General features: G+C 40.0%; 1 protein-coding gene across 1 annotated transcript in view; it reads left to right on the top strand.

Moving 5' to 3' along the window:
• Positions 1 to 9,263: 9,263 nt before the first annotated feature.
• wdr97 (WD repeat domain 97) overlaps positions 9,264 to 16,349 on the top strand; it is a 104,788-nt gene continuing 97,702 nt past the window's right edge. The window contains exon 1 of the mRNA XM_062979840.1: positions 9,264 to 12,899. Within this exon, the coding sequence (XP_062835910.1) occupies positions 12,875 to 12,899 (25 nt within the window). The 5' untranslated portion in view covers positions 9,264 to 12,874. The remainder of the gene's footprint in view (positions 12,900 to 16,349) is intronic.

The following is a 16,349-nucleotide window of genomic DNA, read 5'->3' on the forward strand; positions in this document are numbered from 1 at the left end:
CACACACATATACATATATATATACACATACACACACATACATACACAAAACTCTGATGCAATGGCGATATAAAAATGCAAAAGTACTTGGCAAAGAAACATACCAAAAAGCAAAAGCAAAAAAGCATTAGACACTTTGAGTAGAATCGCTAGGTTAGAAGCAGATGACATTGGTAATGTTCTAACAAAGAACTGCCAAAAACTGTTAAAGTTAAACTAAACAGTCATTGTTGTTCCAGTACAACAGATGGAAAATATAATAATAATAATAATAATAATAATAATAATAATAATAATAATAATGGAAAGTTCCTTGACAAAATTGAAGGAAAAGCTGATAAAGAGAAGACCTGGCTCTGGCTCACGAATGGGACCCTGAAGAAGGAGACAGAAGGCCTGATCCTTGCAGCCCAGGAGCAAGACATCAGGACAAAGGCCATTAATAATAATAATAATAATAATAATAATAATAATAATAATAATAATAATAGAAGACCTGGCTCTGGCTCACGAATGGGACCCTGAAGAAGGAGACAGAAGGCCTGATCCTTGCAGCCCAGGAGCAAGACATCAGGACAAAGGCAATTAATAATAATAATAATAATAATAATAATAGACCTGGCTCTGGCTCACGAATGGGACCCTGAAGAAGGAGACAGAAGGCCTGATCCTTGCAGCCCAGGAGCAAGACATCAGGACAAAGGCCATTAATAATAATAATAATAATAATAATAATAATAATAATAGAAGACCTGGCTCTGGCTCACGAATGGGACCCTGAAGAAGGAGACAGAAGGCCTGATCCTTGCAGCCCAGGAGCAAGACATCAGGACAAAGGCCATTAATAATAATAATAATAATAATAATAATAATAATAATAGAAGACCTGGCTCTGGCTCACGAATGGGACCCTGAAGAAGGAGACAGAAGGCCTGATCCTTGCAGCCCAGGAGCAAGACATCAGGACAAAGGCAATTAATAATAATAATAATAATAATAATAATAATAATAATAATAATAATAGACCTGGCTCTGGCTCACGAATGGGACCCTGAAGAAGGAGACAGAAGGCCTGATCCTTGCAGCCCAGGAGCAAGACATCAGGACAAAGGCAATTAATAATAATAATAATAATAATAATAATAATAATAATAATAATAATAATAATAGACCTGGCTCTGGCTCACGAATGGGACCCTGAAGAAGGAGACAGAAGGCCTGATCCTTGCAGCCCAGGAGCAAGACATCAGGACAAAGGCCATTAATAATAATAATAATAATAATAATAATAATAATAATAATAGAAGACCTGGCTCTGGCTCACGAATGGGACCCTGAAGAAGGAGACAGAAGGCCTGATCCTTGCAGCCCAGGAGCAAGACATCAGGACAAAGGCCATTAATAATAATAATAATAATAATAATAATAATAATAATAATAGAAGACCTGGCTCTGGCTCACGAATGGGACCCTGAAGAAGGAGACAGAAGGCCTGATCCTTGCAGCCCAGGAGCAAGACATCAGGACAAAGGCAATTAATAATAATAATAATAATAATAATAATAATAATAATAATAATAATAATAGACCTGGCTCTGGCTCACGAATGGGACCCTGAAGAAGGAGACAGAAGGCCTGATCCTTGCAGCCCAGGAGCAAGACATCAGGACAAAGGCCACTAATAATAATAATAATAATAATAATAATAATAATAATAATAATAGACCTGGCTCTGGCTCACGAATGGGACCCTGAAGAAGGAGACAGAAGGCCTGATCCTTGCAGCCCAGGAGCAAGACATCAGGACAAAGGCCATTAATAATAATAATAATAATAATAATAATAATAATAATAATAATAGACCTGGCTCTGGCTCACGAATGGGACCCTGAAGAAGGAGACAGAAGGCCTGATCCTTGCAGCCCAGGAGCAAGACATCAGGACAAAGGCAATTAATAATAATAATAATAATAATAATAATAATAATAATAATAATAGACCTGGCTCTGGCTCACGAATGGGACCCTGAAGAAGGAGACAGAAGGCCTGATCCTTGAGCCCAGGAGCAAGCCATCAGAACAAAGGCCATTAATAATAATAATAATAATAATAATAATAATAATAATAGAAGACCTGGCTCTGGCTCACGAATGGGACCCTGAAGAAGGAGACAGAAGGCCTGATCCTTGAGCCCAGGAGCAAGCCATCAGAACAAAGGCCATTAATAATAATAATAATAATAATAATAATAATAATAATAATAATAATAATAGAAGACCTGGCTCTGGCTCACGAATGGGACCCTGAAGAAGGAGACAGAAGGCCTGATCCTTGCAGCCCAGGAGCAAGACATCAGGACAAAGGCCATTAATAATAATAATAATAATAATAATAATAATAATAATAATAGAAGACCTGGCTCTGGCTCACGAATGGGACCCTGAAGAAGGAGACAGAAGGCCTGATCCTTGAGCCCAGGAGCAAGACATCAGAACAAAGGCCATTAATAATAATAATAATAATAATAATAATAATAATAATAATAATAATAGACCTGGCTCTGGCTCACGAATGGGACCCTGAAGAAGGAGACAGAAGGCCTGATCCTTGAGCCCAGGAGCAAGCCATCAGAACAAAGGCCATTAATAATAATAATAATAATAATAATAATAATAATAATAATAGAAGACCTGGCTCTGGCTCACGAATGGGACCCTGAAGAAGGAGACAGAAGGCCTGATCCTTGAGCCCAGGAGCAAGCCATCAGAACAAAGGCCATTAATAATAATAATAATAATAATAATAATAATAATAATAATAATAATAATAGAAGACCTGGCTCTGGCTCACGAATGGGACCCTGAAGAAGGAGACAGAAGGCCTGATCCTTGCAGCCCAGGAGCAAGACATCAGGACAAAGGCCATTAATAATAATAATAATAATAATAATAATAATAATAATAATAATAATAATAATAGAAGACCTGGCTCTGGCTCACGAATGGGACCCTGAAGAAGGAGACAGAAGGCCTGATCCTTGCAGCCCAGGAGCAAGACATCAGGACAAAGGCCATTAATAATAATAATAATAATAATAATAATAATAATAATAATAATAATAATAGAAGACCTGGCTCTGGCTCACGAATGGGACCCTGAAGAAGGAGACAGAAGGCCTGATCCTTGCAGCCCAGGAGCAAGACATCAGGACAAAGGCCATTAATAATAATAATAATAATAATAATAATAATAATAATAATAAAAGACCTGGCTCTGGCTCACGAATGGGACCCTGAAGAAGGAGACAGAAGGCCTGATCCTTGCAGCCCAGGAGCAAGACATCAGGACAAAGGCCATTCAGGCCAAGATCGAAAAATCAGCTGATGACCCAAAGTGCAGACTGTGCAAGGAAACCGATGAAACCATTGACCATATCCTCAGCTGCTGTAAGAAAATTGCACAGACAGACTACAAACAGAGGCACAACCATGTGGACCAAATGATTCATTGGAACTTATGCCTCAAGTATCACCTCCCTGCAGTTAAGAACTGGTGGGATCACAAACCTGCAAAAGTATTGGAAAATGAACACGCAAAGATACTGTGGGACTTCCGAATCCAGACTGACAAAGTTCTGGAACACAACACACCAGACATCACAGTTGTGCAAAAGAACAAAGTTTGGATCATTGATGTTGCCATCCCAGGTGACAGTCGCATTGACGAAAAACAACAGGAAAAACTCAGCCGCTCTCAGGACCTCAAGATTGAACTTCAAAGACTCTGGCAGAAACCAGTGCAGGTGGTCCCGGTGGTGATGGGCACACTGGGTGCCGTGCCAAAAGATCTCAGCCACTGGCATTTGGAAACAATAGACATTGACAAAATCACCATCTGCCAACTGCAAAAGGCCACCCGACTGGGATCTGCACGCATCATCCGAAAATGCATCACACAGTCCTAGACACTTGGGAAGTGTTCGACTTGTGGTTTTGTGATACGAAATCCAGCATGTCTGTCTTGTTTGCTGTGTCATACAACATCGTTGTGTCAATAATAATAATAATAATAATAACAACAGTAGTAGTAGTAATACTAATAGTCAGGATTTCCAAGCAGTATGTCATCATTTGGTAAACAGAGAGATATAGAAGAATAATATAACGTGCATTTATGATAAGTCTATATTTCTTATCGTAATTAATCACCTTGATTAGCATTAAATGGCCTTCCCAGCTTCACCACCTGGCCTGGGGGAATCCTTTGTTCAGAGTCGTTTGCTGCCCCTGATTGATTCACGTCTAGAGTGTTGCTTCTTATTTACTGTTCTGATTTTGGAGTTTTTTTTCAAATACTGGGAGTCAGATGTTGTTCATTTTCATGGTTTCCTCCTTTCTGTTGAAATGGTTCATGAACCAACCTAGACACAGAATATTATTTGAGAACACAGAAATGCTTGACCACTCCAACAACTATCATGTCAGATGACACAGAGAAGCCACTGAAACCCACAAGAAGCACGTGGACAACTTCAACTCTTTGCCTTTTCCTTCAAGAAGCAGCACCTATTTATCTACTCAACATTTGCCAGTCAGTCAGTAGCCTTTATTTCTGTCAACAAACCATTGGCTGGGAACAAGTCACAGTACAATGATGGAATACAACATTTGAGTAATTTATGACATTGCATTTGACTTATATTTAATAACAAGTACAGTAGAGTCTCACTTATCCAACATAAATGGGCCGGCAGAACGTTGGATAAGCGAATATTTTGGATAATGAGAGATTAAGGAAAAGTCTATTACACATCAAATTAGGTTATGATTTACAAATTAACACCAAAGTTATACAACAAATTTGGCAGAAAAAGTACCTCAATACGCAGTAATGCTATGTAGTAATTACTGTATTTACGAATTTAGCACCAAAATATCACGATGCATTGAAAACATTGACTACAAAAACGCGTTGGATAATCCAGAACGTTGGATAAGCGAGTCTTGGATAAGTGAGACTCTACTGTATGTCCAATCTCTATTGGTTATTTGGCTATCTTTATAATCTAAAACAAAAAACTGATTACAGATTAGTTTGTCATACTCTCAGCACTTAACGAAGCTCTTCTGGCTTTTTGCCGCTGAAAAGAGAAATTTAGCCACCTGCTCTGTTACCCTTTTGTCAACATTAGCATGGCTTCGGTTGGCGAGGAGCTAGGGCTGACCGGTGGGAGCTCACCCCCGTCTCGCGGATCCGAACTGCTGACCTTCAGGTGAGTAGATTCAGCGGGATGAGGAAAACCAAAGAGGAAAAGATCCATATAGAGCAGGGGTCCCCAAACTAAGGCCCGGTGGTCTGGGAAATAAAGTATTGAGGAACTGGTGGTAGTTGAGGTCAAGGGTAAAGGTTTTCCCGTGATATTAAATCCAGTCGTGTCTGACTCTGGAGGTTGCTGCTCATCTCCATTTCTAAGCCGAAGAGCCGGCGTTGTCCGTAGACACCTCCTCATGTGGCCATTGGCATGACTCCATGGAGCGCCATTACCTTCCCGCCGGAGCAGAACCTAATGATCTACTCACATTGGCATGTTTTCGAACGGCTAGCTTGGCAGGAGCTGGGGCTAACAGTGGGCGCTCACTCCGCTCCCAGGATTTGAACCTGGGACGTTTTGGTCCGCAAGTACAGCAGCTCAGCGCTTTAACACGCTGTGCCATCAGGGGCCCCTTTTACACTGCCATCTAATCCAGTTCAAATCAGATAATCTGTATTTTATAGGCAGTGTGGAAGAGGCCTAAGTGAGGCCTAACTCTGCCTGTCCCCTGGGCTGAGTGGATTGCTAGGAGACCAAGTGGGCGGAGCGTAGCCTTCTAACTGGCAGCAATTGGATAAAAACAGTTATTCCTCTCCCTCTAATTAGGATTTTATCTTTCTTTTCTTTTTGTTGTATGAACATAGAGGCATGGATGAGGGGTTGTGTTGCCAAGTTTAGTGTTTCTGGGATGTGTAGTTTTGTTGTTTTGTCCTAGGCCGGAATTTCATTACCCTTTTATATATATAGATATTTTATATCAGTTTTAATAATATATTGTATATACATAGAATATTGATAAAAATATTATAATGTTATACAATACAATACTAATAATAATACCATATAATAATATTAATTATATGTTACATATAATATTACAGTATAGTGGTATAGTTCAATATTGTAATATATAATGCTAATATTGTGCTATGCTAATAATATAATATATTGTATGTACGTATAGCTGCACATTGTGCTAATAATATAATATATTGTGTGTACGTGCAGCTGCACATTGTGCTAATAATATAATATATTGTGTGTACGTGCAGCTGCACATTGTGCTAATAACATAATATATTGTGTGTACGTGCAGCTGCACATTGTGCTAATAACATAATATATTGTGTGTACGTGCAGCTGCACATTGTGCTAATAACATAATATATTGTGTGTACGTGCAGCTGCACATTGTGCTAATAACATAATATATTGTGTGTACGTGCAGCTGCACATTGTGCTAATAACATAATATATTGTGTGTACGTGCAGCTGCACATTGTGCTAATAACATAATATATTGTGTGTACGTACAGCTGCACATTGTGCTAATAACATAATATATTGTGTGTACGTACAGCTGCACATTGTGCTAATAACATAATATATTGTGTGTACGTACAGCTGCACATTGTGCTAATAACGTAATATATTGTATGTACGTACAGCTGCACATTGTGCTAATAACGTAATATATTGTATGTACGTACAGCTGCACATTGTGCTAATAACGTAATATATTGTATGTACGTACAGCTGCACATTGTGCTAATAACGTAATATATTGTATGTACGTACAGCTGCACATTGTGCTAATAACATAATATATTGTGTGTACGTACAGCTGCACATTGTGCTAATAACATAATATATTGTGTGTACGTACAGCTGCACCTTGTGCTAATAACGTAATATATTGTGTGTACGTACAGCTGCACCTTGTGCTAATAACGTAATATATTGTGTGTACGTACAGCTGCACCTTGTGCTAATAACGTAATATATTGTGTGTACGTACAGCTGCACCTTGTGCTAATAACGTAATATATTGTATGTACGTACAGCTGCACATTGTGCTAATAACGTAATATATTGTATGTACGTACAGCTGCACATTGTGCTAATAACGTAATATATTGTATGTACGTACAGCTGCACATTGTGCTAATAACGTAATATATTGTATGTACGTACAGCTGCACATTGTGCTAATAACGTAATATATTGTATGTACGTACAGCTGCACATTGTGCTAATAACATAATATATTGTGTGTACGTACAGCTGCACATTGTGCTAATAACATAATATATTGTATGTACGTACAGCTGCACATTGTGCTAATAACATAATATATTGTATGTACGTACAGCTGCACATTGTGCTAATAACGTAATATATTGTATGTACGTACAGCTGCACATTGTGCTAATAACATAATATATTGTATGTACGTACAGCTGCACATTGTGCTAATAACGTAATATATTGTATGTACGTACAGCTGCACATTGTGCTAATAACGTAATATATTGTATGTACGTACAGCTGCACATTGTGCTAATAACGTAATATATTGTATGTACGTACAGCTGCACATTGTGCTAATAACGTAATATATTGTATGTACGTACAGCTGCACATTGTGCTAATAACGTAATATATTGTATGTACGTACAGCTGCACATTGTGCTAATAACGTAATATATTGTATGTACGTACAGCTGCACATTGTGCTAATAACATAATATATTGTGTGTACGTACAGCTGCACATTGTGCTAATAACATAATATATTGTATGTACGTACAGCTGCACATTGTGCTAATAACATAATATATTGTATGTACGTACAGCTGCACATTGTGCTAATAACGTAATATATTGTATGTACGTACAGCTGCACATTGTGCTAATAACGTAATATATTGTATGTACGTACAGCTGCACATTGTGCTAATAACGTAATATATTGTATGTACGTACAGCTGCACATTGTGCTAATAACGTAATATATTGTATGTACGTACAGCTGCACATTGTGCTAATAACGTAATATATTGTGTGTACGTACAGCTGCACCTTGTGCTAATAACGTAATATATTGTGTGTACGTACAGCTGCACCTTGTGCTAATAACGTAATATATTGTGTGTACGTACAGCTGCACCTTGTGCTAATAACGTAATATATTGTGTGTACGTACAGCTGCACCTTGTGCTAATAACGTAATATATTGTGTGTACGTACAGCTGCACCTTGTGCTAATAACGTAATATATTGTGTGTACGTACAGCTGCACCTTGTGCTAATAACGTAATATATTGTGTGTACGTACAGCTGCACATTGTGCTAATAACATAATATATTGTGTGTACGTACAGCTGCACATTGTGCTAATAACATAATATATTGTGTGTACGTACAGCTGCACATTGTGCTAATAACATAATATATTGTATGTACGTACAGCTGCACATTGTGCTAATAACATAATATATTGTATGTACGTACAGCTGCACATTGTGCTAATAACATAATATATTCTATGTACATACAGCTGCACATTATGCTAATAATATAATATATTGTATGTACATACAGCTGCTTTGAGTCCCCTTCGGGGTGAGAAGCGTGGGATATAAATGTAGTAAATAAATGCAGTAAATAAACAATTAATTTTAGACTTAGGCTCGGCCAAAGTCTGACATGACTTGAAGACCCACAACAACAACAACAGTCCTAATTAACCTGACTATCTCATAGGCCAGAAGCAGGCCCACACTTCCCATTGAAATCCTGATAGGTTTATGTTGGTTACAATTGTTTTCATTTTTAAATATTGTATTGCTCTTTCATTGTTTTTGTTGTTTTGCACTGCAAATAAGACATGTGCAGTGTTCATAGGAATTTGTTCCAATTTTTTTCCCAAGTGATAATTCGGCCCCTCAGCAGTCTGAACGATTGTGGACTGACCATCTGCTTTGAAAGTTTGAAGACCCCGTGGTATAGAGCATGCAGGTAGGACAGGCATGGGCCAACTTGGGCCTTCCCTCCAGGTGTTTTGGACTCCAACTCCCACCATTCCTAACAGCCGGTAGGCTGTTAGGAATGGTGGGAGTTGGAGTCCAAAACACCTGGAGGGAAGGCCCAAGTTGGCCCATGCCTGCTTTAGACATTTTCCCCATTGACTGCTCTCTTGTTATACCTGGCGTACACACCTGTTTTTTTTTTTTAATAAATTTTATTTTTTTTAAAACACAAAAAATACATACCGTAGACATACAAAACATTTACAATTCCCACCACCAACACGAGGATTGTTTTCTTTTTACATATTCGTTTCTTTATGAGGCAATTTTTATATCTTTATCTTAATCCATTTCCAACCTATCTATATATATAAAAGAGTGACGGCATCACGGCAGCGGACAAAACAACAAAAGTAAACACCCCACAACCTCGAAAATTGACAGCACAACCCCTCATCCATGCCTCTAGGTTGATACAACAAAAAGAAAAGAAAAATAAAGTCCTAATTAGAGGGAGAGGAATAATTGTTTTTATCCAATTGCTGCCAGTTAGAAGGCTAAGCTCCTCCAACTTGGTCTCCTAGCAACACAATAAAAAATAATAAAAAACACTAAAAAATAATTTAAAACACCAAAAGATTAATACAGTAAAATACTATAACAGAAAATAACTAAAAATAATACAAGAAAATAATAAAATATAATAAATAAAAAGATAACTTACAATAAAAGATTAATACAATAAAATACTATAATAACAGAAAATAACTAAAAATGATACAAGAAAATAATAAAATATAATATTTAAAAAGATAACTTACAATAAAATTAATTAAAAAATACAAATGTCAAATAAAAATTACACAACAATTTTTAACCAATACCACCACCACTTTGCCACAGCAACGCGTGGCCGGGCACAGCTAGTCTATATATATAAAAGAGTGATGGCATCACGGCAGCGGACAAAACAACAAAAGTAAACACCCCACAACCTCGAAAATTGACAGCACAACCCCTCACCCATGCCTCTAGGTTGATACAACAAAAAGAAAAGAAAAATAAAGTCCTAATTAGAGGGAGAGGAATAATTGTTTTTATCCAATTGCTGCCAGTTAGAAGGCTAAGCTCTGCTCACTTGGTCTTCTAAGCAACCCACTCAGCCCAGGGGACCCTTGACCTTAACTACCACCAATTCCTCAATACTTTATTTCTCATACCACCATACTTCGCCACAGCAACGCGTGGCCGGGCACAGCTAGTACTTTATAGATGTATACTAAATATACATATATTAAATATACTAAATAACATTTGTATCTTATTTCTTATGGCTTGATCTCCAGATTGATTCTTTACCCTTGTCCATCTTTCTTCCATTTCTCTTGTTCTATTTTCATTAGTTTTTACAACATTTAGTTTCACATTCATAATTTCAAATTCCATTTGCTCCACCATATATGGGCACCATTTATTTACTGTCCATTTTGATTTATCTTTCCACCCTAATACTAAACATTTGTATCTTATTTCTTATGGCTTGATCTCCGGATTGATTCATGATATAGTTCTTTACCCTTGTCCATCTTTCTTCCATTTCTCTTATTCTGTTTTAATTAGTTTTTACAACATTTAGTTTCACATTCATAATTTCAAATTCCATTTGCTCCACCATATATGGGTACCATTTATTTACTGTCCATTTTGATTTATCTTTCCACCCTAATACTATTCCTGCTTGTGCACATTCAATTATTGCTTCTTTTATTTCCCATTTCCTCTCTTTTCCCTAATACCGCTATTTCCTTTGTTATGACCCACTCCTTTCCTAGTATTTGATTTGATCAGACTATACAAAATGAGTCAAATCAAACCTGGCATATACACCTGTATGGCCTCTTCCTTGTGGCTCTCAGTCCAGACCTGTCTTGGCTTGTCAACAGAAGCCTCCGTCTCCACGGCGACCGGCCTCTCCGGACAAGGCACCTGCGGCCTCGTGAAGGTAAAGGTGGCCCATGACCTGGAGCCAGAGGGAGGGGGCAGCAGGGACACCCAAATATTATATTTACTAAATCCCCTCCCCAAAATTAGTATGATATGGTCCTCATGTTGAGCCCAAGCCAAGGGGAAAGCTTGCTTCCAGAGCTCCTCCTTGAGGGACCTCATCCCTCATTTAATGCTAATCCCATCCTGGGATTCGTAGTTTGGAGAGGCATCAACAATCGAATCCCCAGACAACATTAGATACATAAGCAGTTTATTAATAGATGGTTGTCTTGAGTGAGTCTCACTCTCTCGGCCTCAGAGAAAAGGTGCAAATAAAATCTCGAAGGCCTGTCATTTCAATCTGAAATGGTTGCTTTGAGACCCTCTCGGCCTCCGTGGAAGTTTTTGCATCCCTTCCTTTCATTTAAAATATGTCAGTACGTAGCTGATGAAGGAAGGTTGGCCATGCACTTTATTGCCGTAGTTTTTTTTGCCTCAGGCTAGACCTTTTTCTGGCCTAAACACCGAAAGGACACCAGATCCGGTCTTTCCTTGGAAGTGACACTTTCTCAGCCTGAGAGCAAGACCAGCTGCACACCTAAACATACTTTCCAAAACAGAAATCTTCATTAATTTGCTTATTTCCTTATAGGGTGGATTTCCCCAATGGTGTCTCCCATTGGGAGCTAATCCTTTCTATCTCTATACCGATGAAGGTGTATTAGGAAAATATAATACTTGTATTGGAAACTATATATTGAATGTAATCATGTTAAGAAATAGAAATAGGAAAAATGTAATCACAAGCAGAATTGTATGCCTATAGCCCAAAAATACACTCTTCTCAGCAAAAGCAAGACCAAAGTTCACCCTGAGTGCCAGGGACATATCCTAAGTGTCAACAAGAGTAGATAAGCTAATGGACAAGAGACAAATTAAGGCTTTTTGGGATGTCAAGATAAGACCTGGCGCCAGGGCGGGAATACTCATTACTCTCTCTGACAGCTAAGATAGGAGGAAAATCCTTAATTAATGGATTCTGAGAGCTTAGATGGAAATTCCAGAGATAACGCCTAATGGAGGGTCAGAGGTCTTGAAGTAGTCTATATTTTAGGAAAATGCAAAGATAGCTTTTAAGTTAAGTGCCGAGTAAGACTTTTTTGACACTAATTGGTGATTGATAATACCTATGTGACGTAGGTAGAGGTAGGCCAAATAGTATATAAGGATCTGTGTTTCTTTGTCTTGTACCCTTTTCCCCTGGAAACAGGGGGGTCTATATTGCTTATTCTCACTGGCCACTGAGAATAAACGTCATTTTTTCTACAGCCACCGGAACTCTCTTTGTCTCATTTCCTCAAACCTTTGTCTGCCATTTCAATACCACCCTCTTGTGGTTGGGTTGGATTAAAGTAGCTAATCCCTTCTATCTCCTTAGCATCCTCTTGTGATTGGATCTGAGCATTGCATACATACAGATCTAGAGTTCAATAGGTAATCCTTTCTATCTCTATTGAATCCCCTCCTTGTCTTCATGGCGTGCTTTTGCTTGCCAGTCGCTCTGCACATGCACAGATGCACTCTCTCTGCTCTTGCTTTCCAGGTTCTAGCGTGAAACAGCAGACTTGAAGGACTGAAGCCAAGCCTTGCGTTCAAGAGCCAAGTGCCAGCGAGTTCTCCTTGCCCCTTGAGTGGCCGAAACCCCTCTTTCTCTTCCGGAACGAGACCGAGAGAGAGGCCTTTCTGAGGCGGAAAGGCTGCAGAGATGGTGGAGATCTCGGAGCCCGGCTGTGAGTAGAACCATCGTGTTGAGGCTCGCTGCCTTCCGCGTTTTCCATTCAATCCAATGCTGAGATCCTTGCAACGGGTTTATTTGATCAAGTCACCTGCTGGGTGGAGAGTTCCACAGCAAAACCGAGGCACGGCTTAGATATATTGTCGCACCTCGGGCTAGCTTCACCTTGCTAAATACACCAGACAGCACACAGGATATTGCATTTTGTAGTTTATTGGAAGTAGAAGAAAAGATAGTTCTTAACAGGCAAAAGTTCCATTCCAAAAGATAGTTGCAAAACAAGGCTTGTAAGAAATAATCCAAAGAAACATTTGGCATGAAACAAAGTCCTTTCAGTACACGACAAAGTCCCATAAGCGAGAATACACCAAGGCTACAAATAATCCAGGAAAGCAAGACTTGCTTCTCGATTCAAAGAGACTTTGCTGTGACAAATATTTCTCTCACAGCAGACTGTTTTAATATCATAACACGAAGGCATTTCTTTGCCCTCTGACCTCTCTCTTATTTGCTATTCTAAGACTTCTGCGAACCTCCCTAAATTCCAGACGACTAGCCCAGAAGCTCCATCGTCAAGGCCAAATTGCTCGTTAGTGTTATCAGGCTGAGAGCTGCTTTCCCTTTCAGCCTCTTGCACCTGTGAACCATCAGCATCAACAACACCATTCCCTCCCATGGGAAAGCCTCCCTGTTCCTCATCTTCTATAGCAGGAACACTCTGCACCTGAATCCCATAATTCCCATTAGAGTCATCTTGAAACTCATCCTGAACCTGAATCCCTTCATCTGGTGAAACCTGTATCCCAAAATCCTCATCAGAGTCACTCTGAGACTGTCACGCCCTGGCAGCGGAGCACTAAGAACCGACACACGGAGGCCAAATACAATCTAATATCTTTATTAAGGAAATATTATAGTAGAATAAAAACAAGTAGAAAATGTAGTCCAGAAATATATTGTCCAATATATAATATTAGAGTTCAAAGTTGTAATCCCAAAACTGAAACACACTCTACTTCCAAGCAATAGAGTGGGGAACGCGTCCAAAGTATTTCTAAAGTTCAAAGTAAGTCCAAAGCAAGAACTGGAGACAAGGCTTGATACTTGAGACAAGATCCAAGGCTGGAAACACGACGAGATAGTTCATGAACACTTGGCAAGGCAAGGCAAGGCAAGGCAAGGCAAGGCAGGGCAAGGCAAGGCAAGGCAAGGAAACTGGAATTGCAGACTTAAAACGCAGTCCACACTAGGCTGGAACCGAAGTCAGTCCTGAAGCTGATCTGTTGACTCCGCACGGATTCCTCGGTGCGGGGAACTTTTAAAGAAGTTCAATCTTCCTGCAGAGCAGGTGTCCAGAGCTTCCTTTCCCAAGGGAAAGAGAAGCGAAACACATCTTCCTCCAGATGCGTTCCTCCCTACAAATTCCCAGGAGAAACTTAGCTAATTAACGTCCTGTTTGGCTGCTAATCTGAGGCTTCTCCTTGTTTGTTCTTTTTGGCCCCGACTCGCAGCATAGGACTCTTTTCTCGCAAAGGGGGGGAGGCACTGGGAAAAGCTTGTTCAAGGTCCATTTTAATGGGCTCTTGGCTAGAATCATCAACAACAGGCATCTGGAATAACTCTGTCTCCTGCTGAGCCGGCAAAAAACCCATGTTTTCGTCATCATTATCCACGATGGCGCTGGGGTCAGAACTCCGAGGCCCATGGGACATCACAGAGGCTGAGTCACAACATTTATAGTCAAGACATGTGCACACAAGCTTTTTCTCTGAACTTTGCCACATTGTCTGGAAACCACACATCACCCCAGTGTTGTGAAAGCTTTTGATTATGCACACAACATATTGGCTATTTCACATTTATACAAAATCCAGCTGATCACTTATTGTGTTGCATCATTGTTTTCAGGGCCGGCCCTAGGTAATTTTCAAGTGTAAGCAAGGAGTATTTTTGGTGCCCCCCCACAAACCAAGTGCTCCTCCACTCCCCCCCCCGGCTTTAGAGGGCGGTGGGAGGGCGAGGGAGCCCGGCAGAGAGAGAAACGGAGGCAAGCAGTGTCAGGGAATCATTGTTGGATTATGGTTGCATGTATATGAAATGTAAATCAAGTGTTTCTGCTGTTTTTGCAAGAGTGTGTGTGTTTCAACAATGAAACAGTTAACAGCAGGCTAGTTAGACTGACAGCCTGCTGTGACCTATCAGGCATGATTTCCGGCCTTGGAGGTCGGGAACTTCCTTCAGACTGAGGAATGTGTTTCTTATCTCTGTGTGAGTTGAGCTGTGCTTGCCGAGCGGAGAGGCTGAAGAAGAATGCCAGCTCAGAGCGATGGCTTTTGCTGTGCTTCGTAAATATGTATTATAGATATTGTAATAAAAGTTTGGACTTCAGACTACGGATGTATTAGAGTCTAACATTGGAGAGGAATTGGTGAGGCGGTCGATTCACCAATTCATCAGGGTGCTGATCTGCAGAGCAGATGATCAATGGTGTTTTGAAGAAACCCACACAGCACGCACCCTGACACCTGGCTCTGCTGCATCATCCCATGCTGACAATCATCACCTCTGACCAATAGATGTCTTCTCATCAGTCAGACCACTCAGGCTGCGGCGAAAGTGGCACCGACAAACGACACCTCAGTTGTTAATTATCTGCTGATCCTAGTGGTTCTAAAGACTTTATTTTACAAGTTATTTACAACACTAAATACCATCACTCTCTGGACACATGTTTCCTTGGCTAGGAGAAAACATGGCACATCCTCTCGGCTTGCTGAGTCCGTCATCAGTGCAAGCAAGCACCTCCTTGCATTCCACAGTTCATGATGAATGTTCTGTCCATGTTGTTGAAACGGAAGTCTTGACCCGTTGACCCTCTTGGCAATCAATCAGGGCTGGCATGTAATTAACTCCTGGACTGCTGGAATGCTAGCCGGAACACATATACACAATCCAACAGCAACAATTGATTGAACATTTCACACTATAACAACAAAAAAACTAACAAGCAGGCCGGCTTGGAGGCAGGCTAATTGTGCTCTTGGAGGCGCCTCAACTGCCCCCCTCAAGGATTGCGCCTTCTGCAATTGCGTAGTTCGTTTCAAGATCAGAGCCAGGGGTCAGGGTGCGTGTTGGTGGGTTTCTTCAAAACCATCCATCAATCAGCTCCGCATCAGCACCCTGATGAATTGGCAAAATTCTGCCCTCACCAATGCCTCCAAAGTCATCTGCAGTCTGTAGTTTAAACATTTATTCAGTACTAGCTGTGCCCGGCCACTCGTTGCTGTGGCGAAGTCTGGTGGTCTGGGAAATAAAGTATTGAGGAATTGGTGGTAGTTAAGGTCAAGGGTAAAGGTGTGGAGTCCAGATAATCCAGTTCAAAGCAGATAATATAAGATTATAAATGGGTTATATAGCTGTGTGGAAGGGCCTTGAGTCTACACTG

Source organism: Anolis carolinensis, chromosome 4 (assembly GCF_035594765.1).
Source record: "Anolis carolinensis isolate JA03-04 chromosome 4, rAnoCar3.1.pri, whole genome shotgun sequence".
Classification (NCBI taxonomy): Eukaryota; Metazoa; Chordata; class Lepidosauria; order Squamata; family Dactyloidae; genus Anolis; species Anolis carolinensis.